At 46.3% G+C, this 24,618-nt stretch overlaps 2 protein-coding genes across 3 annotated transcripts in view; one reads left to right on the top strand and one right to left on the bottom strand.

Annotated features, from left to right (window-relative positions):
* LOC143986908 (uncharacterized) overlaps window positions 1-24,618 on the top strand; it is a 91,089-nt gene that overhangs the window by 27,804 nt on the left and 38,667 nt on the right. The gene's annotated exons all lie outside the window — the stretch shown is intronic.
* On the bottom strand, window positions 6,603-24,572 carry LOC143989666 (uncharacterized). Of its 2 annotated transcripts, XM_077489926.1 has the most exons (7): window positions 24,456-24,572; window positions 19,404-19,743; window positions 19,190-19,287; window positions 18,972-19,100; window positions 18,686-18,892; window positions 18,421-18,562; window positions 6,603-11,512 (listed from the first exon to the last, which is right to left on the bottom strand). In XM_077489926.1, exons 2-7 carry the CDS (start codon window positions 19,486-19,488, stop codon window positions 10,584-10,586), a joined length of 1,590 nt encoding a protein of 529 aa, XP_077346052.1. In that variant the 5' UTR covers window positions 19,489-19,743; window positions 24,456-24,572; the 3' UTR covers window positions 6,603-10,583. The 2 variants fall into 2 exon arrangements, with proteins under 2 accessions (XP_077346052.1, XP_077346053.1); XM_077489927.1 differs by lacking the exon at window positions 18,972-19,100.

Raw genomic sequence — 24,618 nt, 5'->3', positions numbered from 1 at the left:
ACACGTTTTACAGTAGTGTTGCACATCCTGGTTAAAATTGGGTCAGAAGAAATTATGTGTAATTCTATGGGCTGTGCAACAGGACCCTAGATGTCCTGCTAGTGGTACATCATGCCCCATTCGCAGAATCTCCAGCTGATATTTCTTAGTTACCACCAGCTGTCATTTCTGCAAAGGGGCTTTACTTCTCGGGATGGCTTAAGGATCCTATACAGTCTATCCCCAAAAGTGATGGCCGAACAGTTCGCCCAGAGGTCGTTTCGAATTTCGGCTGTTCGCGGTCCGCCAGTTTGGCGGACTATTGGCGCTGTTCGCCCGGCGGACTTCCGTGTTTTTACTGTGTAAAGGAACTTTGACCTGATGACACATCCATCATGCTGCCCTTCTGCTGCAGTCTGCTAATAATTCACAACTCACTTGTTCCACAAAGCTCTTTATCAGGACTGGTAACTTGGTCCGTGTAGGGTGCTACAGTACATAGGGTTGAGTGAGGTACAGTCTGCTGTTCTGTAAGGACTGGTATCGGTCCACAATAGATAGGGTTGAGGTGCACCACTGCTGACCGCTGCCCTATACTGCAGCAGTCCTTCAGCGGTATAGGGACTGACGTACAGTCTGCTAATCAGTCACACACAACCTACTTGGTCCACAAAGGTCCTTATAAGGACTGGTAACTTGGTGAAGGGTGCTACAGTACATAGGGTTGAGTGAGGTACAGTCTGCTGTTCTGTAAGGACCGGTATCGGTCCACAATAGATAGGGTTGAGGTGCACCACTGCTGACCGCTGCCCTATACTGCAGCAGTCCTTCAGCAGTATAGGGACTGACGTACAGTCTGCTAATCAGTCACACACAACCTACTTGGTCCACAAAGGTCCTTATAAGGACTGGTAACTTGGTGAAGGGTGCTACAGTACATAGGGTTGAGTGAGGTACAGTCTGCTGTTCTGTAAGGACCGGTATCGGTCCACAATAGATAGGGTTGAGGTGCACCACTGCTGACCGCTGCCCTATACTGCAGCAGTCCTTCATCGGTAAAGGGACTAAAAGTTTTGTCACAGGGTGATTTAAAAAAATTACAGGCAGAGGAAGAGGCAGGCCCTTCCGCAGGGGTGGTAGGGGTAGGGCAGGAGCAACAGCCTTGAGCCAAAGTGGGAAGTAGCAGAAGATGCGTTCAATTACTTTAAAGGATGCACCAGACTTGGTTGAGTGGCTCACTCAGCCTTACTCTTCTGCACCCTCCTCATCCTCTCGATCTGCACCCTCTTCTTCACTCTCTGCTATGTGCACCCCCAAAGACACTACCACCAACAACACCACCACCACCACATACCTTCCGCTTGAGTCACAGGAATTATTTTCCGATCCATATCAAGAGGACATTTCTGATGCGCAGCCACTCTTGGTATTGGATCAGGAAGAGGAGGTAGCAACAACCGCTACTCAGCAGTCTGACGACAGTACCCAGATCAGCCCAAGGAGGAGGTTGGTCCTCTGTGTTGCTGCCTACTCCGAGATCTCTACTTATAGCGGTGGGGAAGGTGACGTTGATGATGACGTGTCTAGTGATGTCACGTGGGTGCCCACAAGAGAGGAAGAGGAGGGGAGTTCAGAGGGAGATATGGACCAGTAGATAGGGAGGAGAAGCAGGAATAACTTACATTGCACAGAAGGGACAAAGCAGACTGCAAATGTATCAGGAGCGAGTCATCGACCATGTACGGTCACATCTGGCACTCCCAGGACACCGGCACATGGCTCCGCAGTGTGAGCTTTTTTAACGTGTCCGCTGCTGACAATAGCGTTGCCATCTGCAATCTTTGCAGTCAACGCATTAGTCGCGGTAAGCCCAACACTCACCTAGGGACGACCGCCTTAAGAAGGCACATGGGCAGCCATCATCGAGCCGAGTGGGAGCAACGTAACACACAAAGCCACACTGCAGGCTCTCACCGTCCAGCCTCGTCTTCTACTTCTCCTTCTCCTCACAATTGTCCTCCACTCCACCTTCCATCACGCCAAGCTCACATTTTTTTGCAAAAAGGCAGGCTTCCGTGTGCCTAATGTTCGAGCGTAAAAAAAATGATGACGCCGGATAACCCTCTTGCCCAACGATTGACGGCTGGCTTGTCAGAACTCATAGCCCGCCAACTACTGCCATATAAACTGGTGAACTCGGAGGCCTTTCGCAAATTTGTGGCCATTGGAACACCACAATGGAAGGTCCCAGGAAGGAAGTATTTCTCAGAGAAGGGCATCCCAGAGCTATATGGCCATGTTCAGCGGCAAGTGAATGTATCTCTGGCACACAGTGTCGGTGCCAAGATACATCTGACCACAGACACGTGGTCTAGCAAAGACGGGCAGGGAAGGTATATCACTTTTACTGCCCACTGGGTGAACCTTCTGACGGCCGTCAAGCATGTAACCCGTGGCACCCGTGTAGATTTGGTTTTACCGCCACGGATTGCATGCAGGCCTGACTCTTCTTCTCCTCCTCCTCCTCCTACTTCATCCTCCTCCCTCTCCTCCTCAGCTGCCTCCTCCTTTTCCGCTGCTAGCGTCTCTTCCGCTGCACCGCCCAAGCTCCCCAGAACCTATTCCACATCCCAGGTGAGACGTTGCCATGCCGTGCTGTGTCTGTTGTGCCTGGAAGCCAAGAGCCACACTGGCCCGGCACTCCTTTCAGCTTTGCGTTCACAGGCAGATCAGTGGCTAACACCGCTCAATTTGACAGTTGGTAAAGTGGTGTGTGACAACGGTGCCAATCTGCTTAGCGCATTGAAACAGGGCAAAATCACGCACGTGCCATGCATGGCACACGTCTTAAACTTGGTCGTCCAAATACCCTGGGGTCCAGGACATCTTGCGGCAGGCAAGGAAAATCTCGGCCCATTTCAGAAGATCTTACACGGCCATGGGTCGCCTTGCTGACATTCAGCGGCGACACAATCTGCCGGTCAGACGTCTTATTTGCGATTGCCCGACGCGATGGAACTCAACCTTCTATATGCTTGATAGGCTGCTCCAGCAGAAACGTGCAGTTAACGTCTACCTGTATGAACTCTGCGGCAGAAACGGTTCTGGGGAGCTGGGGGTTTTTTCACCGCGCCAGTGGCTGCTCATGCGCGACGCATGCAGACTTCTGCGGCCATTTGAGGAGATCACCAAACTGGTCAGTCGCAGCCATGGCGCCATCAGTGACATAGTACCTTATGCCTTATTTATGGAGCATGCATTGCGTCGTGTCATTGATCAAGCTGTGGAGGAGCAGGAGCGGGAAGATGAGGAAGTCGCAATGCTGGATGAATTCCCGGGGGGGGGGCTACTCTATCTGAGACAAGTCAACAACAGGAGTCTGAAGAGGAGTCAGAGGAGGATGGTGCCAGGGCGGATGAGGAGGAGCAAGAAGAGCATGCTTTAAACCTTTCTGGGATCCCTGTTGTGCGTGGATGGGGAGAGGAGAATGAAGAGGACGACATTATCCTGGATGATGAGCAGGAGCCAGGCCACCACACCGCTTCCACTTTAGTGCAAATGGGGGCCTTCATGCTCCAGTGTTTTAATAGGGACCCCCGTATAAAAAGCATAAGGGTCAAGGACCAGTACTGGGTGGCAACGTACTTAGACCCCCGGTACAAACACAAAATGGCGGAAATGTTACCGCCGTCGCAGAGGGCTGTCAGAATGCAGCACTTCCAGGCCTTGCTTCGAGAAATGCTGCATTCTGCTTTTGCGTGCGCTGGCAGAGGAGCAATTCCCACTCCCGGAGAAGGAGTTGCGGGTACCAATCCAACAGCGCCTGAAAGAAGAGGCCGGTTTAAAGATGTGTTAGTGACTTCGGATATGAGGTCATTCTTTCAGCCGACCCATCGACAGGTGTCATCCGGATCCAGCATCAGGGAACGCCTAGACCGTCAGGTGTCCGACTACATTGGGTTAACGGCCAATGTGGACGCTCTGAGGAGTGATGAACCCCTGGACTACTGGGTGGGCAGGCTTGACCTCTGGCCAGAGCTTGCCCAATTTGCAATCGAACTGTTGGCTTGCCCCTCATCCAGTGTCCTGTCCGAAAGGACGTTCAGTGCAGCAGGGGGGATCGTGAACGATAAGCGTACTCGCCTAGCTCACGACAGTGTTAACTACCTCACATTTCTAAAAATGAATGAGGCATGGATCTCGGAGGAATTCAACACATGTGACCAGTAGACCATGTATATGTCTATAAACATTTTTTTTAATCAAGCACACAGACCTTCTTTCTTCATTTGGCTCACTTCCTTGTCCCAAAAAAGCACACCGTACTATATGCCCCTACCCTCCTCTTTGAAGAGGTTGAGCGGTGTCATATTTCTACTGGGGCTGCTTATGAGGGGATCTCACCATCCCTGTGCTGTGCTGACTTCCTCCTGGGGGTTCTTATTATGAGGGGATCACACCATCCGTGTGCTGTGCTGATTTTCTCCTGGGCCTGCTTATTATGAGGGGATCACACCATCCCTGTGCTGTGCTGACTTACTCCTGGGGGTTCTTATTATGAGGGGATCACACCATCCCTGTGCTGTGCTGATTTTCTCCTGGGCCTTATTATGAGGGGATCACACCATCCCTGTGCTGTGCTGACTTCCTCCTGGGGGTTCTTATTATGAGGGGATCACACCATCCCTGTGCTGTGCTGATTTTCTCCTGGGCCTGCTTATTATGAGGGGATCACACCATCCCTGTGCTGTGCTGACTTACTCCTGGGGGTTCTTATTATGAGGGGATCACACCATCCCTGTGCTGTGCTGACTTCCTCCTGGGGCTGCTTACAGTGCTGCTGTCAGTGCTGTATATCACGGTGCTGGTGTGAGTGCTTAATGTCACGCTGCTGATGTCAGTGCTCTCTATCACGGTGCTGCTGTCAGTGCTGTATATCACGGTGCGGGTGTGAGTGCTTAATGTCATGCTGCTGATGTCAGTGCTCTCTATCACGGTGCTGCTGTCGGTGCTGTATATCACGGTGCTGGTGTGAGTGCTTAATATCACGCTGCTGATGTCAGTGCTCTCTGTCACGGTGCTGATGTCAGTGCTCTCTATAACGGTGCTGCTGTCAGTGCTGTATATCACGGTGCTGATGTCAGTGCTGTATGTCACGCTGCTGATGTCAGTGCTCTCTATCACGGTGCTGCTGTCGGTGCTGTATAGCACGGTGCTGGTGTGAGTGCTTAATGTCACGCTGCTGATGTCAGTGCTCTCTATCACGGTGCTGCTGTCAGTGCTGTATATCACGGTGCTGATGTCAGTGCTGTATGTCACGCTTCTGATGTCAGTGCTCTCTATAACGGTGCTGCTGTCAGTGCTGTATATCACGGTGCTGATGTCAGTGCTGTATGTCACGCTTCTGATGTCAGTGCTCTCTATCACGGTGCTGCTGTCAGTGCTGTATATCACGGTGCTGGTGTGAGTGATTTATGTCACGCTGCTGATGTCAGTGCTCTCTATCACGGTGTTGCTGTCAATGCTGTATGTCACGCTGCTGGTGTTAATGCTTTATGTCACGCTGCTGATGTCAGTGCTCTCTATCACGGTGCTGTTGTCAGATGCCTCTATCACGGTGCATGTGTCATTGCTGTATGTCACGCTGCTGGTGATCATCTCCTGCACCCTCTTCTTTGCCTACCCTGGTCCCTGACCTTCCCTCTCCTCCATTGCCTTCATGCGCTCCACAGTCCTGAATTGTCAGAACAATTTCCCATATAAAAAAAGAATGCTTGTAGTTATCGATCCCAGATTCACCTCATACATGTGTTATGTCATTGGCCATGTGGTGGGACTATGTTTGCCCAGCTAATAATTATTTTGTGGCTGCAAATTTGACCTATAGGTTTGCAAAGTTCGCCTCCCATTGAAGTCAATGGGGCCCGCCGCGAACGTTCCGTTTCGCGAACTATCGGCCGCGTTCGTGGTCCGCGTTCGCGAAACGTCCCGTCGGAAGTTCGTCCATCACTATTCCTAACTTTTTTTAGCATTTATGATTGCTTATACACGGATATTTCCTTTTGTGAATATATCACTACTCAATTAGCGCTACACTATTATTTTGTTTATAATTTTGGGCTTTGTTTGTTTTAAGTGTTAGCAGCTGTTTTTTCACTTTTATCCTAATATTAGTGCGGTGTTTCCCCCCTACCTATTTTCTTCTCTACTTGTGCCTATACCCTCTTGCCTCTAAACTACTTTATCTAGCAGATGTGTACTACATATACCTGTGAACACTCCAGTGGAGAATAGACAGTGACAAAATAACATATAGCCACCAATCAATACAGTTTAATTAAAAGCAGTAAAATAGGTACCCTTTGTCCCGAAAATGTCTTACTGCTCAAGGAAGTCTGATAACTCAAATGTAAGTAAAAGGCCGATTATCAGAAATTCCCAAATCATCTAAAGCATCTCGTTTTGGATTCTCAGGGTCACCTGTAAATCACCTCCTAGGCAAAGCTCACCATCTGATATGGAATTTTAGTGATAGGCAACTCCTATCCTCATATTGATTAGTGGGTCCAAATAAAAAATAACTACTGCAGTAGGGAACAGACACAAATGATACGCTTAGCATCTTTCCAAATAACTGTTGTGTTTTATTATGGTGCAATTGAAGGTTTTTATACACATTATTACCTAGTTATCACATTAATATTACAATTGTACTTGTATGGTTTGAAGGGGCGTAACATAGGCAGGCTAATTGTAATCATGACTCGAAAGAATGCAAACATGTAATGAAAACATTATTAGTGCCGTGTGCAATACATACAAAATAGAATACAATTATATACAGAACTTACACATTTCCTCTACAGTAAAAACATGCCACCAAATGACCTCCTTTTGTAAAGTAGACCGCTAACACCAGTGCTGGGGGTTTTATAGTGCGTCCACTGACACCAGTGCTGGGGTTTTATAGTGCGTCCACTGACACCAGTGCTGGGGTTAATAATGCATCCGCTAACTCCAGTGCTGGGGTTAATAATGTGTCCAATGACACCAGTGCTGGGGGTTAATAATGCGTCTGCTAACACCAGTAGTGGGGTTTAATATCGCATCCGCTGACACCAGTACTGGGGGTTTACTAATACATCCGCTAACTCCGGTGTTGGGGGTTAATAATGCATCCACTGACACCAGTGCTAGGTGTTTACTAATGCATACGCTGACACCAGTGCTGAGGTTTAATAATACATCCGCTAACACTAGTGCTGGGGGTTAATAATGCGTTCTCTGACACCAGTCCTGGGTTTACTAATGTGTCCACTAACACCAGTGCTGGGGTTTAATAATACATCCGCTGACACCAGTGCTGGGGTTAATAATGCGCCCGCTAACACCAGTAGTGGGGTTTAATAATGTATACGCTGTGACCAGTGCTGGGGTTTAATAATGCATCCGCTAACACCAGTGCTGGGGTTTAATAATGCGTCCACTGATACCAGTGCTGGGGTTTAATAATGCGTCCGCTGACACCAGTGCTTGGGTTTAATAATGTGTTCGATGACACCAGTGCTGGGGTTAATAATGCATCCGCTAACACCAGTGCTGGGGTTAATAATGCATCCACTGACACCAGTGATGGGGGTTAATAATGCGTCCACTCACATCAGTGCTGGGGTTTAACAATGCATCCACTGACACCAGTGCTGGGGGTTAATAATGCGTCCGCTGACACCAGTACTGTTGTTTTTGAAGTTTGCATGTGGCCCCCATGGGATATGAAAACTTGTCTTGTGGCCCTCATGTAATTTTAGTTTGAGACCCCTGCTCTAAAGCAAACACTGGTTAACAATAAAACACACTAACAATATGAGATTAACTCAATAAAACAACTTTTTTTTTAATAGAAAATAGATGCTGAAGCAAAGCAGCAATCCACTCACTGACCACACAGGCCCATCATGCTTGGGCATACATCTTTTTTTAAACTGTGGATGAGAAATCTCCTCCTGCAGCACTGCAGGCATGGATGTTTATATTCTGAGAGCAACACCCTGCTGCTGTCAGAATAAACAGATCAATGCTGCAGCGGATTGGTGTTCCTGCAAAGTAAATTACAATGGTTAAAGCGCAACTCCATTTTTGTTGAGAAAAAAAACATTCCCCTCTGGGTGATCTGTGTACATTGCAGGGATTATAACAATCTTTGTTGCGGATTCCTACCTTTTGTTATTCTGAAGAAATCCCTGTGTGTTTGTCTGTGCCTCTGTTCTGAGTGAGTCTAATGGGAGTGGTTTCATAATTAACTGTCAGGTGTGCAGATGCAGAGCACTAATGAGGAAAGCTGCTGGGCCTGCATCCCTTTAGACGTGTTCCTATTGAAAGTATCTCTCCAAAAGATGACATTTTTGTTACAGGGGATGCCTGAAATCTGACTTGTATCTTAGGACAGACTTCGGGGAAAATTGGTGAGCCAATCACACAAGCAGGAAATTATGTTTCTGGGGAGTGGTCAGTACACACTCTGTGTGCTGCAGATTGAAAATGAAAGGCGATTTTTAATAACATTCAATTACGATATGATTAGTGTCACAATTATATGTGCTATATTATTTTTTCTTTATTTGCTTTTTTTTACCACGCAAGTGGAGTTACCCTTTAACCACGTCACGCAAATTGCTGTACCCGTACCTCGGTACTTTGACGCTAAATACCATTGTTATGGCAGCAGCTAGCTTACATAGTTACATATTAGAAGAGGTTGAAAAAAGACAAAAGTACAACCTATGTGTGTGATTATATGTCAGTATTACATTGTATATCCTGTATGTTGCTGTGGTTCAAGTGATTATCTAATAGTTTCTTGAAACTATCGATGCTCCCTGCTGAGACCACCGCCTGTGGAAGGGAATTCCACATCCTTACCGCTCTTACAGTAAAAAACCCTATACGTAGTTTAAGGTTAAACCTCTTTTCTTCTAATTTTAATGAGGGGCCACGAGTCTTGTTAATCTCCCTTCTGCAAAAACGTTTTTTCCCTATGTGGCACAGAACCCTGATCACTTGACTCCACCCAAATATATAGGTTCTCCCAGCAGGCCAAGGGATTCAAGAAAACCCCTGCCCATTGGCTGAGATACCCCATATACCCATAACCTGGCCTTGGGTTGCCCTTCTCATATCTAGCACCACCAAGTACCCGACCACCTAGTGGTAGAAGAGAAAAGTGCAACCAGCCCAAACTTAGGGAGAAATCAATAGATCTCTAACAATCAACCAGGATAACTACTCCTGGCAAGTAAATTTGTGAGGAGCTCCCTGACTAAACTCCAGGGTGCTACACATATAAATCTTACCTGATAGTGCTAGAAGAGATCAGCTCTGATTCTGCCAACACTGCGGTTATGTGTGCAATGTATCAGAGGAGCCGGTGATCTACTGACACTTTTTGGGGGGCAGAAGGGCTGATCTGCTAACACTGTGTTATTAGGGACACTATACTAAGGGGGACACTAATATAGTTCTGCTCATGATCAGAATATTGATCCATACAGACACTATACTAGTAATGGCGGTGATCAGGATATTGATCCATACAGACACTATACTAGTAATGGCAGTGATCAGGATATTGATCCATACAGACACTATACTAGTAATGGTGGTGATCAGGATATTGATCCATACAGACACTATACTAGTAATGGCGATGATCAGGATATTGATCCATACAGACACTATACTAGTAATGTTGGTGATCAGGATATTGATCCATACAGACAGTATTCTAGTAATGGTGGTGATCAGGATATTGATCCATACAGACACTATACTAGTAATGGTGGTGATCAGGATCCTATAGTGTGAGAGTGATAGTGTGCAGACAATCTAATGCTAGCTGACCCTGGCACTATCTGATGTAACAAGTGACCATAATACAGCGATTGGTGAAAAATACTGTACACTGACGCTGTACTAATGGCCTTGGTTGGGTGACAGGGGGGATCAAAGGGTGAATGAGGGCAATCAATGGGGTTAAATGTGCCAATCTAAGGTGTGTGGGTGTAAAGTGTGGTGATTATACTCACAGTGTGGTGTTCTCTTCTCTTCCTGAACTGAAAAGGATTTGGGAAGAGAAGAAATCACAATATAGCTCCCCGTGTTTACAAAATAAAACACAGGAGTGATTTGTCATTGGCTGCAGGTGATCAGCAGGGTACGGGGCAAAATCATTGGCTGGGACCTGCTGACAAACTTGTCATGCAGCCAATGACAGTGGAGGTTTCTGGGTGTGCGCGTGCATGGGTGCGGACCCGAGAGAAAGCCATGACATAAAAGTACATTACCAGACCTGTATGAGCCGCCCATCCATTGTATTTTTACAACACTTCATCCATGTCTTTGGTGATCTCTGATCTCCTTATCAACTGTTTCTTCCATGATGAAGATCAGCCATGGAGTATATCTGAGGTGTATATCAGGGTGTGCTTCTTCCCCACATGAGAGCTGTGATGTCCAGCAACATTCATATAGAAGACATTTCCCACACCCAAGGCACCAATACACCTCAAGGGTTGTGTGGGATCCCTGATGTACAGGAAGACAGGACTTCAGTGAGGAACAATTCCCTCACTCAGGACAAGAATACGGCTTCTCCCCGTGTGAGATCTCTGATGTCTGGAAAGATTGGCCTTCACTGAAAAACATTTTGCGCACACAGGGCAGGAATACGGCTTCTCCCCCGTGTGAGATCTCTCATGCAAGTAAAGATTGGACTTCACTGAAAAACATTTCCCGCACTCAGGACAGGAATATGGCTTCTCCCCCGTGTGAGATCTCTGATGTATGTCAAGATGCGACTTCACTGAAAAACATTTCCCGCACTCAGGACAGGAATACACCTTCTGCCCCGTGTGAAAATTCTGATGTGTGGAAAGACTGGACTTATGTGAAAAACATTTCCCACACTCAGGACAGGAATACGGCTTCTCCCCTGTGTGAGATCTCTGATGTGTATTAAAATTGGACTTCTGTAAAAAACATTTCCCGCACTCAGGACAGGAATACGGCTTATCTCCTTTGTGAGATCTCTTATGTGCGTAAAGATTGGACTTCTGTGAAAAACATTTCCCACACTCAGGACAGGAATACGGCTTCTCCCCCGTGTGAGATGTTTGATGTTTATCAAGACTGGACCTCAATGAAAAACATTTCTCACACTCAGGACAGGAATATGGCTTCTCTCCTGTGTGAGATCTTATATGTACATTAAGATGGGATTTAAAACGAAAACACTTCCCGCACTCAGTACAGGAAAAGCTCTTCTCTGTTGGAAGGACGGCCCCGTCCCGCACAGTCTGAGGTTCCTCAGGATAAGAGGAATACGATGGTCCATCTACACTGTGTGGTGCCGGATGGACATTTGAGGTAGTCGGGTTTTCTCCTGGACTATACTGTGTGATGTCCTCATCTTCTACTTTACAGTCTGGAGACAAAGTGAGACAATCCTCTGAGGTTTTCCTCATCTCCCGCCCATCTACTAAAATAGAAATACAAAGATTATTACTAGACATGAGCTGATTGGTTCCTGCTGTGCTCCAATCAGATCATCAGATATAAAATGTACAGCTGGTAGGAAATGGGTGTAACAAAAGAGAATACATATTATGTGTATATATAGCAGTGGGGGGAGGGGAGAGAGCAGAAGTCAGGACTATGTAATGTACAACATATTGTATAAGATACAACAGATAGGACTATATAGTATCAGAATGATGTAATGTACAACATAGAGTATATAGTGCAGGGGTCAGGAGTATGTAATGTAGAATATAAAGTATACAGTGTAAGGGTCAGGATTCATAATATTGGTATTCAGTAATCAGTGGAAGATGAAATGATTACATGAGACAAGTTGCAGAGGTCCCACACCGCTGCCTCCCATCTCCTGAGACTGCACTCAGTGACTTGGGTCTGAGACTATACAGACATATCCCTCCATCCGGCACAGCCAGCAGACAACACAACAAGTAATCCTGGGGGGATTGTTCTGTCAGAGATCTTGTCATACCCGGGTATGGGGCAGAAGACACAAATCACATACCCCAGGTGCCTAGGTCTAGTAATATCTATGGTGAAAATCAGTGGCGGAATTATAGGGGTCGCTGAGATCGCCAAGGCCCCCCTGTATATCTGAAGGAGCGGGCGGCCGAGACCGAGCTCCTCGATCTTCAGCCAAAGTGTAATCGGCACTGTGCGGGGAGCTCGGAGTCATCACACTGCTTGTAACTAAAGTGAAAGCAGTGTGTGCTCTTTGTCTCCCCCTACAGTGCAGTACCCGGCAGGAAGAGGTAAGATAAAGCACTGCTGTTTTTGAAAAGACTTCATGTGTGTGTGTGTATGTGTGTGCATGTGTGTGTATGTGTGTGCATGTGTGGAGATGGCGAGCGGGCGGGGGGGGGGCATTCAAGGTCACACTAGCAGCATTTAATGGCACACTGGCAGCGTGTAATGGCACAGTTGTAGCATTTGAGGGCACAGTGGCAGCGTTTGGCACAGTGGCAACGTTTGATGGCACAGTGGCAGTATTTGAGGGCACAGTGGCAGCGTTTGGCACAGTGGTAACGTTTGATGGCACAGTGGCAGCGTTTGATGGCACAGTGGCAGTATTTGAGGGCACAGTGGCAGCGTTTGATGGCACAGTGGCAGCGTTAAATGGGCACAGTGGCAGCAATTGATGGCACAGTGGCAGCGTTAAATGGGCACAGTGGCAGCGTTTGGCACAGTGCTGCAATTGATGGCACGGTGGCAGCGCTTGAGGGCACGGTGGCAGCGCTTGAGGCCACGGTGGCAGCGCTTGAGGCCACGGTGGCAACGCTTGAGGCCACGGTGGCAACGTTTGAGGGCACGGTGGCAACGTTTGATGGCACAGTGGCTGCAATTGATGGCACAATGACAGCATTTGATGGCACAGTAGCAGCGTTTGGGCACAGTGGCTGCGATTAATGGCACAGTGGCTGCATTTGATGATTTTGTTTATAAAAAATTTTGTGCCGCTTCGTCCTAGTCCGTGGGTCCGGCCGAAGCCGCGGCCTCACCTAAAAACTCCTGCCCGCAGCTCCTCAGGACTGGTGCGGTGTCAGCACCGATCCTGGTGAAAAAATAAATATCTAAAAAAAACTATTTGCTGAAAATTTGAATTGATTTGACCTCTCAACTCGATTCAAGATTCAAATCGATTTTTTTCCCAGCCCTACCCCATATGTGTACAATCAGAACTGTTTTTTTTTTCTTGCTTGTTCAAAGTAACAGCAAAAAAATGCTATTCCTCTGAAAAGCTATCTGTGCTCAGATCGCTTTTCAGAGGCATTTGACAGCTGGTAAAGGGGCAATATGTTGCCTCCTGACCATCTGTTTTAATCCCTTAATGTGACTGTAAAGGTTTGCTTTTTTTTTTTTTTTAATAACAAACATGTTATACTTACCTTCACTGTGCAGTTCGTTTTGCACAGAGTGGCCCCGAACCTTGTATTCTGGGGTCCCTCGGTGGCTCTCATGGCTCCTCCTCTTATCAGACAATCCCCTAGGAGAAGCGCTCTCCCGGGGGGGTTACCTTGTAGGCACCCCCGACACCCGCGTCATTGGATTTGATTAACAGCTGCAGGAGCCAATGGCTGAGCTGCTATCAATCTATCCAATCAGGAGCCAAGAACCCCGGGCAAAGGAAGAGCGCATCTCCACCTGGTAAAGTTCCAGGGCTCAGGTAAGTAAAACGGGGCGGGGGTCTGGGGTTCCGGTGACTGCCAGGTGTTTTTTCACCTTAATGCATAGGATGGATTAAGGTGAAAAAACAGGAGGGTTTACAACCCCTTAAATGCATCATCACTATGCTGCCACTGCATGCAATGCACACAGCTGCAGGGGGGGGGTTGCTTAAAGGGGGCCCTGACTGGAAAAAGATTGAGAAACACAGACATAGAGGAACCCGTCTCTCCATTTTCCTCCTGCAGCCGCTGAACGCCTGTGGGAGGGAGAGGTGGAGAAGCGGCGGCAAATGGAGAAATTGGTTCCTTTACACACAGCCACCCACTTGCAACCGGGCCCTGTTGTTCCGCCACCAAACTCGGAGTAAAGGGCCCTGTCAGGGGGGCCCTTCATGGTTTCTTGCATCGGGGCCCTGAAGGTTCTAGTTACGCCACTGGTGAAAATGAACATTTTGCTGCCGGCTGATCCCCAGAATCTCCATAAATCCAGTCTAGATACATAAATTGTGTCGGCAGAACAGAGAAGGAAGATTATCCGTGTTGTGAATTCATGAAGAAATACATTTAATATTCACTGTCAGAGATGAGAGATTTCAGTAGGCCTCAAAAAGTGGATGAACTATAATTTTGATATTATTGAACTGTCGCCCTTTTGGAGACCTTTAAAACAAAATACATGATCTCACACTTTTTGTTTTTCCAAATATTCAGGGGATTAGTTATCTGTAACTTTTACAAACCCCGTGTTGAAACAAGAGACTGGAACAATGATAACTCTTGTCACCAAACAAAAAGATGTGTATTTATCACATGGAAATAACCCTTAACTAGAAAACCCCATTGTGCCCTCAAGTGAAGACTGTTTGGACAATATACAACCATGAAGACAAAATTCAATAGCTGACACCTTGTCCAACAAAACCTATTGTGTGAATTGTAGGGACTTGAGGACACAGCTAAGCCATCTAAACATTTATTGGACTGCTCAAAGTCATTCTCAAAACATGGTGTCAGAGGTATATACGAGTCAGAAATATTTTAAAAGTACTTCAAGTCATTCAAATGATATGTGATATTTGTAGGTCATAAAAGAGATATTATAATTTTAGTATCTAATGATCTAAAGAACTTTGTCATAAAGAAATTATATATGAAAGTGTGATTATAAGTAGAAGTGTTTTAGCAACAAATTAGTATTATGAAAAACATATAATCAGGATTATAACTGTATAAGAATTTAACCTATGTTTAGATAAACAAATATTGATTGGATACCCGAATTATACGTGTATCCATATAGATAATCATTTTATGTGATTTTGATTGATATATATTAAGGATGAGCCGAACACCCCCCTGTTCGGGTTGCACCAGAACCTGCGAACAGACCCAAACTTCGTGTGACTTTAGAACCCTATTAAAGTCTATGGGACTCGACCGTTCACAATCTAAAGTGCTAATTTTAAAGGCTAATATGCAAGTTATTGTCCTAAAAAGTGTTTGGGGACCCGGGTCCTGCCCCAGGGGACATGGATCAATACAAAAAAAAGTTTTAAAAAAGTCTGTTTTTTCGGGAGCAGTGATTTTAATAATGATTAAAGTGAAACAATAAAACTGTACATTTCGTACCTGGGGGGTGTCTATAGTATGCCTGTGAAGGGGGCGCATGTTTCTGGTGCTTAGAACTGTCCCTGCACAAAGTGTCATTTCTGCAGGAAAAAAAAGTCTTTTAAAATCACTTGCGACAGACCTTCAGGTCTGGTATGGATATTAAGGGGAACCCCACGTCAAATGTAAAAACATTTACGTGGGGTTCCCCCTAAAAATCCATACCAGACCCTTTATCCGAGCACGCAACCTGGCAAGCCGCAGGAAAAGAGGGGGGGCGAGAGAGTGCCCCCCTCCTGAACTGTACCAGGCCACATGCCCTCAACATTGGGAGGATGCTTTGGGGTCCCCCCAAAGCACCATGTCCCCATGTTGATGAGGACAAGGGCCTCATGCCCACAACCCTGGCCGGTGGTTGTGGGGGTCTGCGGGCGGGGGGCTTATCAGAATCTGGAAGCCCCCTTTAAGAAAGGGACCCCCAGATCCCGGCCCCCCAAGTTTTAAATGGTAAGGGGGTACAAAAGTACCCCTACCATTTCACAAATAAAGCGTATAAAATAATTAAATAAGACAAACACACTTTTGAAAAAGTCCTCTATTAAAAATAAAAAAAAGATTCCAGCGGTGGTAATCCACTCTTGCTATCCATCTCTCCGGGGTCCAGAGATGGCTGATCTTTCCCTCCAGTCCATTGCAGCGCAGTCCATCCATGCATCCTCTGTCTCCACTGGCAGAGACACTGCGGGATCCCAGCAGCCTAACGTTTCTTATATGAGGGTGGGGCCCCCGTCACCTGACCCCGCCCCCCTCTGACGCAAGTGGGGAAGCCTGGCTTCCCCAATGATGTATGGGTGGCCCCGCCCCCCTCTGATGTAATGCAGGTTTCCGTTACATCAGAGGGGGGCGGGGTCACCCATACATCATTGGGGAAGCCAGGTTTCCCCACTAGCGTCAGAGGGGGGTAGGGTCAGGTGACGGGTAGCCCCGCCCTCCTCATATAAGAAATGTCAGGCTGCTGGGATCCCGCAGTGTCTTTGCCAGTGGAGACAGAGGAAGGATGGATGGACTGCGCTGCTCTGGAGGGAGAGATCCCCTGTCGCTGGATCAGATCAGCCATCGCTGGACCCCGGAGAGATGATCATCCATTGCTGGATAACAAGAGTGAATTACCACCGCTGGAATCTTTTATTTATTTTTTATTTTTAATAAAGGACTTTTTCAAAAGGGTTTTTGTCTTATTTAACTATTTTTTACACTTACTTTGTGAAATGGTAGGGGTAAAAAGTACCCCTTACCATTTCAAATGGGGGGTCAAGATCTGGGGGTCCCCTTGTTAAAGGGGGCTTTCCAGATTCTGATAAGCCGCCTGCCCGTAGACCCCCACAACCACAGGTCAGGGTTGTGGGGATGAGGCCCTTGTTCTCATCAACATGGGGACATGGTGCTTTGGGGGGGACCCCAAAGCATTCTCCCAATGTTGAGGGCATGTGGCCTGGTACAGTTCAGGGGGGCGCTCTCTCGTCCCCCCTCTTTTCATGTGGCCTGCCAGGTTGCATGCTTGGATAACGGGTCTGGTATGGATTTTTAGGGGGAACCCCACGTCTTTTCATAGGTCAGCACCTGGGACTCATCAATAGGAGACAGAGCTTCAGTCCTCGAGGATTACCTTGGAGCGGTGGTTCATCGTTTCTAGGATATTTAAGAAGCAAGAGAGATAAGTGGAGAGCTCAGGGGACACTGGGAGACTCCTAGACAGACTGACACTCATGCACCATGCATGAATACATATTTTTACATTCATGAAGATCCCTGCTCCTTGGAACTCTGAGGTCACACAAAGTAATTCCTCTATAAGAGAATCCATGTTGAAAGCCACGGCAGCCATCTTCTAAATCCTGGTAACCAACAATCCAGACTAGTAGCCATATTGGAATGGGTAAATATGCCATGTTCATTATATCTTCTATGTTCTCTTAAATATTGATGTATTGAATATTCTATTATTGAAAACCGTTCTCCCGAATCAATAACCGCCTTTTAGATTTTTTCTCTAAATTCAATTTTTCATTATTAATTTCTTTTCGCATAGTTGCCACTTTTATTGACAAACAAACGTCTAATTTATTTCACATTGTTAACCCCTTTCTTACCTGCAGTATAGTAACGGTTGGACGTGTGAAATACAGACATTCTGTTTAATTGTCAATTATCCAAAGGTTATTGATTCTACTGAGACCCATTTTGTGGGTGTTTCCATTAATTGTCAAGGTGTTCATGTGACGCAATCGATATTTTATTTTCATGTAAATATTTGTCTTTTGTCAACCTTAGGTGCTATGGACAATACTACTATTAATAGCACCTCTTTTCATTCATTATAGAACTTTTATTTTCTCTATATAGATATAATCTTTGGATAATCTTTTTTCACAAAACGTTTTTACGTGCGCCCGCACGTCAGTCACTGTATTGTTTGGTTATATAGCACTACATTGCACTGGATGTTATTTACATGATATGTATAGTACGCCCTGATAGGGACTAAGTACTCTCTTATCTGATGACTAACTGACGCCATGATTATTTCATCACCCTAGCTGCTATTTACTACCATACAGTTTGGGGGACAATTGGTCAGCATATGCACTAATATAATCACTAACACAAAGTATAAGCACTCGTATTTCTTGTGCACATAGAGTGTACTCCTCCTCTGCTTATATCACTGCATGTGTGATATTCTTTACACTTCTTTGTAACAGGTACACACACTGTGAGCGTATATAGTGTATTATTTTTTTCTTTTCTCTCTTTTTTTATATAGCACTGCACATTGAATACCCTCAATTCTCCCTGCAATAGGCATACTAGCTCTATGTAACTCATATGAAAATATTTTGGGTACAATAGTAGCATATGCCCAAATAAAAGGTAGCGCCACTGACCCCATCCTTAGTATAATCCTTTTATGTAAAGCTCTGGTAGAGGAGCTTTATCGTTAGGGGAGGCTGCAACCAAGATTGATTACCTAGCATTTTGTAATAATGTAAAAATGTATTTAGTGTTAATGACCCACCTGTGCTGATCTCTGTAGGAGTGTCCTCCTCTATAAATGTCCCCGTTATTCCATCCTCCTCCATAGACTGCTGATCATCCCTCACATACCTCTCTTCTTCTTCTGATTTCACCTCAAATTCTATATCCATTGGATCTCCACTCTAAACCAAGAAAATGAGAGAGAATATCATCTGTAAGATAGAAGATTTATTATTGTGACATCACATAGAAAATCCACACATCATCTCTAGGAGTCCATGTTCTAGATGCTCCATCCCACCAACCTTGTAACAGTGGGGGATGGTGTGATCTTCCTGTGTGGAATCCCGGGAATACAGAGGACGGGGACATCTCTCTGGTGGGTTCCTGGTATTTGGTGGCTCCATCATATCCTTGTGTCCTTCTGAAAACTCCTCCATCACTCCATACTCCTCATCCTCCTCTTTATACTCTTCTTTAACATCAATATTATCATCCCCGAGGTTTCCACTCTGAATATATAATAAAACATTCAATGTAACAAACATGCTGTGTATAAATCAGAACTACCAATAATTGTCACTCATCTACCTGATGATGGTGAGGGATGGTGCACAGATCTTTGTGTTCTTTTAGAGACTCCTCCATCACCCCATCCTCATCATCCTCCTCTTTTATCTCTTCTTTAACCTCAACTTTAGAATCTCTCAGGTTTCCACTCTGAATATATAATAAAAATGACATCAATGGTAACAATGCAGATAATGTACAGATCCTAATGATACTATCAGTGATTGTTCCTCATCTACCTGATGATGGTGGGGGATGGTGTGATCTTCCTGTGTGGAATCCCGGGAATACAGAGGACGGGGACATCTCTCTGGTGGGTTCCCATTACTGGATCCATCTGTAGGAAACACACACACTGACTGAATACATTGTTTCTATGTGTTTATCAGATGATGGGGGATCTAGGTGGAGCCTCCGTACTGCTCTCTCCTTTACAATAAAGTCTCCTCTTACCCGGTGATGTGAGGGGCGGCTGATTGTCCATCATGACGTCCTTGTAGAGATCCTTGTGTCCTTCTAAATACTCCCACTCCTCCATGGAGAAATAGACAGTGACATCCTGACACCTTATAGGAACCTGACACACACAATGATACAGTCACCATCCAGACACATCCCTTGTCTGTTACTGGATAATGTCCCAGAATTCCCAGAATCCTCCTCACCTCTCCTCCATCATCTCTCTGGTGACTTCTAGAATCTTCTTTGTATTTCTCTATTCTATCAGGGAGGGAGGTGGAGGCAATGTGATGGTCATATGATCTCCAGACTTCACAGGAGGAAAACTCTAGATCTGGAAACAAATAGTAAAATCAAATGATATTCCCAGAATCCTCCTCACCTCTCCATTCAGGTCTCCATTTTATTAAAGCCCCACTTCAGGGTGAGATATGATTTTCCCCACACTATGCAGGATAAAAGCTTGTTGCAGGCATTCTGACATCAATATATACAATGCAGGACCAACAGTCCCACTTTGCTAGTGAGGATGCCAAGGGTCCGCCCACATCCTAATGCCCCGTACACACAATCAGAAATTCTGCCAGCAAAAGTCGGGTGTGAGCTTTTGGTCAGAAATTCCGACCGTGTGTACGCTCCATCAGACTTTTGCTGGCAAAATTCCAGCCAGCAAAAGATTGAGAGCAGGGTCTCTATTTTTTCAGTCGGAAAAAGTTCCTATCTGAAAATGCATTAGTCTGCATGCAATTCGGATGCGCAAAAAATTCCCGCATGCTCGGAAACAATTTGATGCATGCTCAGAAGCATTGAACTTTCTCGGCTCGTCGTAGTGTTGTACGTCACCACGTTCTTGATGGTCGAAAGTTCCGAGAACTTTTGTGTGACCCTGCAAAGGTAAAGCATAATGAGCTACAATGCATCGCATCGCATCACATCGCATAGTAGCCCTTTATGTGTCACTTACCTGACACAGGACCCAGCCATGTCACCGATGTCACCTGTAGCACAGAGCGTCCTTCTTCCGGGTATCTCTGCTATGGCCACTCACAGTGCCGGAGCAGCGATGACGTCACTCCTGCGCATGCGCACGGGAGCTGCCACTAACAGCATATCGGCGTTAGCAGCGGCAAGCCCAGTGCAGCTGCGCGCCGCTGTCTACGGCGCATGCGTTGCAGACAGCGGGGACTGTCTTTTTGTAAATATTTTTTCTGACGGAATTTCTGATCGTGTGTATGGGGAATAAGAGCATCAGAGAAAAAAAATAACTGGATTGAGGGACATTGGGAGGAGGAGCTGTAAGGTCAGTGTGATGTCATAGGACATATAGACTCTGGATGGAGGGACATGGGAGGAGCTGCTGTGAGGTCAGTGTGATGTCATAGAACATATAGACTCTGGATGGAGGGACATTGGGAGGAGGAGCTGTAAGGTCAGTGTGATGTCATAGGACATATAGACTCTGGATGGAGGGACATTGGGAGGAGGAGCTGTAAGGTCAGTGTGATGTCATAGGACATATAGACTCTGGATGGAGGGACATTGGGAGGAGGAGCTGTGAGGTCAGTGTGATGTCATAGAACATATAGACTCTGGATGGAGGGACATTGGGAGGAGGAGCTGTAAGGTCAGTGTGATGTCATAGGACATATAGACTCTGGATGGAGGGACATTGGGAGGAGGAGCTGTGAGGTCAGTGTGATGTCATAGGACATATAGACTCTGGATGGAGGGACATTGGGAGGAGGAGCTGTAAGGTCAGTGTGATGTCATAGGACATATAGACTCTGGATGGAGGGACATTGGGAGGAGGAGCTGTGAGGTCAGTGTGATGTAATAGGACATATAGACTCTGGATGGAGGGACATTGGGAGGAGGAGCTGCTGTGAGGTCAGTGTGATGTCATAGGACATATAGACTCTGGATGGAGGGACATTGGGAGGAGGAGCTGTGAGGTGAGTGTGATGTCATAGGACATATAGACTCTGGATGGAGGGACATTGGGAGGAGGAGCTGTGAGGTCAGTGTGATGTCATAGAACATATAGACTCTGGATGGAGGGACATTGGGAGGAGGAGCTGTGAGGTCAGTGTGATGTCATAGGACATATAGACTCTGGATGGAGGGACATTGGGAGGAGGAGTTGTGAGGTCAGTGTGATGTCATAGGACATATAGACTCTGGATGGAGGGACATTGGGAGGAGGAGCTGTGAGGTCAGTGTGATGTCATAGGACATATAGACTCTGGATGGAGGACATTGGGAGGAGGAGCTGTGAGGTCAGTGTGATGTAATAGGACATATAGACTCTGGGTGGAGGGACATTGGGAGGAGGAGCTGTGAGGTCAGTGTAGAAGAATAGTATGATATGTAGAAAACTGGCAACAACAGTAAACAATACATTGTATAATAAATATATGACCACTACCAAGATAATATACTGCAGGATAAGAACTTAAACTGATTGTAAAACTTTGTTTATTTAAAAAAAGTATGTATGACTCGGCCCGCCCCCAACACCTGTGTGATTTGATTGACAGAAGCAGGAGCCAATGGCTGCGCTGCTATTAGTCTATCCAATGAAGAGCCGAGAACACCGGGCAGAGAGGTACAGGGCATCTCTGCCAAGGGAGCAAACGGGCTTAGGTGAGTAAAACGGGGGTGGGGAGTGGTCAGTGTCAGAAGTTTTTTTCACCTAAATGCATAGGATGTGAAACACGAGGGTTTACAACCTCTTTGAGAAGTCTGCTGCTATTAGTCTATCCAATCAAGAGCCGAGAACACCGGGCAGAGAGACAGCACGAGGGGCAAGTTCCAGGGCTCAGGTCACTGCCATAGGATGCATTAAGGTGAAAAAACACGAGGAATTACAACCTCTATAACAGCCATCCTAGAGGACACGGAGCACCTCAGAAACAGTATAGAAGGAAAATCTGTATATATAAAATTGGTTAAACCATCCAATGAAGATGAGATGCATCCAATGATCCCTACGTGTTTCGTGGATTTAAAGAGGAGTTCTGCCCCACAATGGAACTTCTGCTTTAAGTGCAGGTGACCCCCTGACATGCCACATTTGGCATGTCATTTTTTTGGGGGGGGAATGGGTACCCTGTTTTTAAGGGCACCCAGCTCCCACATCCTCCCCAGATGCCGTGGTGCTTGAAGGAATATCACCAATCCTCCCTCCCTCCCTGCAATCTTCTGGGACACATCACAGGTCACAGAAGATTGCCCCGTCCATTCACAGCACGCAGTGTGAATCCAGCCAGGCACCCACAGGTAGAATGCCGGCGGTGCAGAGAGGAGGGGGAGAGGAGCGAGGCTTCGTACGCCGGCATCGCTGGACTGCAGGACAGGCGAGTGTCTGATTATTAAAAGTCAGCAGGTACACTTTTTGTAGCTGCTGACTTTTATATGAACTCCCCTTTAATCCACTCTTCAGGGGCAAATGCATTAAATATCTGTGAAAAAAACACAAATATGTAAAATAGATAATATTGTATAAAACAATCTAGCCAGAATACCTGACAGATGACTACTAACCACAGGGTGGGAAGAGGACCTCTCCCCCGAGGGTACTTACATATCAGATAAATATGAAGTGGTGAAACTACAACAAAGGTGGCGCTCAAGGCGCCTGTCGCGGGAGCCGAGGTACCGGGACCCAAGGAATGGAGAAAGAGCACAAAAGGAACCTCCACAGAAAACAATATCCAGAGGTGATTTGTATAGACTCCAATACTATCATTTAATAAAATGTATTAAGAGAGTGATTGCACTTTTGTAAAAACATGAATGAAGTGGATGGAGACCTCCACTAAGGACAAGCTGGAGGAACAGGTACAAGAAAAGTACAAGAGAGGATTAAATCCATGAAACGCGTAGGGATCATTGGATGCATCTCATCTTCATTGGATGGTTTACCCAATTTTATATATAGAGATTTCCCTTCTATACTGTTTCTGAGGTGGTCTGTGTCATCTAGGATGGCCGTTATGTTCTTATCCTGCAGTATATTATCTCGGTAGCGGTCATATATTTATTATACAATGTATTGATTACTGTAATGTATGTGAAGATTTGAAGTACAGAGAATAGTGCAAAGATCGGGATTGCCTCTTCAATTTTTATATATAAATGTATTTATTTGTTTATCCTGATCATTCAACATGAAACAACTCTCTTATTTACAGGCAAAGCAAAGCCTTTAAAGGAGGCAGTTGTCTCAGAAGGAATACCTGTCTCCAATGGTGTCACTAGAGTTGGTGTCACCTGGTGCAGTGAAACATGGTGTCAGCCCCCCCCTTGTGGTGGATGGGATCGGGGTGGTGAATGGAGCCAGAATAGGATCAGGGGAATGAATGAAGCCAGGATGGGATTGGGGTGGGGGGTGGAGCTGGGATGGGATCAATGGAAATGGTTGGAGCTGGGATGGGATTGTGGGAATGGTTGGAGCTGGGATAGGATCAGGGGGCAGATATCTGGGCCAACAGGGGTAGGTGCTAGTAGCTGAAGCAGGGCAGGCAGGGTGAAGTCCATGGGCCCTTGGAGGGGGTTGGGAGGGTCTGACCACAGCTCAGCAGCACAGACAATACAGAACTATATGTCCAGGGTGCAGAGAGCAGCACCCAGTCCATACTGACCCATCAGACTCAGCAGTTCTAAGCACCTTCCAGTGAGGTCTGCAGCCATCAGCTCCTCTCTGTGTCCATCATGGAAGGCGACTCTCACCAGACTGACCCCCTTCTTTGTGTTGTGAATTCAGCCAGAGACCTCCCCTCAGATTCAGGTGGTGCCGAGGTGTCTGGCTCTATCCTGACACAATATACAATCATTTATGTGCTTCTTACTGAGGGAGCCTCATGTCCTCCCCCTGTGGGGACCCCGGAACTCACACTCCACATTATACCCATACACTGACTGCGTTATACATTGTATCCCGATTAGAGATTGTCCATTTTATACAACTAAATACAAACATCTAATACTTCTGACCTTCACTAAAAGGGGGTTACTGGGTGTAAATAGAAAATACGATCTTATTACCTCCTCTGCTACTTCTTCCTGCAACGTCTTCTCTCTACTTCCTTTTGACTCACCTCTCACCCGGAACTTCCTGTCTGTACCTGACATCACTTCCTGTCTTCCATAGAGACTTCCTGTCTGGGTACAAGTGAGATCACCACCTTGTGGAGATCAGAGGAACTGC

Source organism: Lithobates pipiens, unplaced genomic scaffold (assembly GCF_037356315.1).
Source record: "Lithobates pipiens isolate NorthernLeopardFrog02 unplaced genomic scaffold, aLitPip1_a1.2 Scaffold_18, whole genome shotgun sequence".
NCBI classification, from domain to species: domain Eukaryota; kingdom Metazoa; phylum Chordata; class Amphibia; order Anura; family Ranidae; genus Lithobates; species Lithobates pipiens.
Note: the sequence above shows the minus strand (reverse complement) of the source record. Positions and strands in the feature narration are given on the sequence as shown.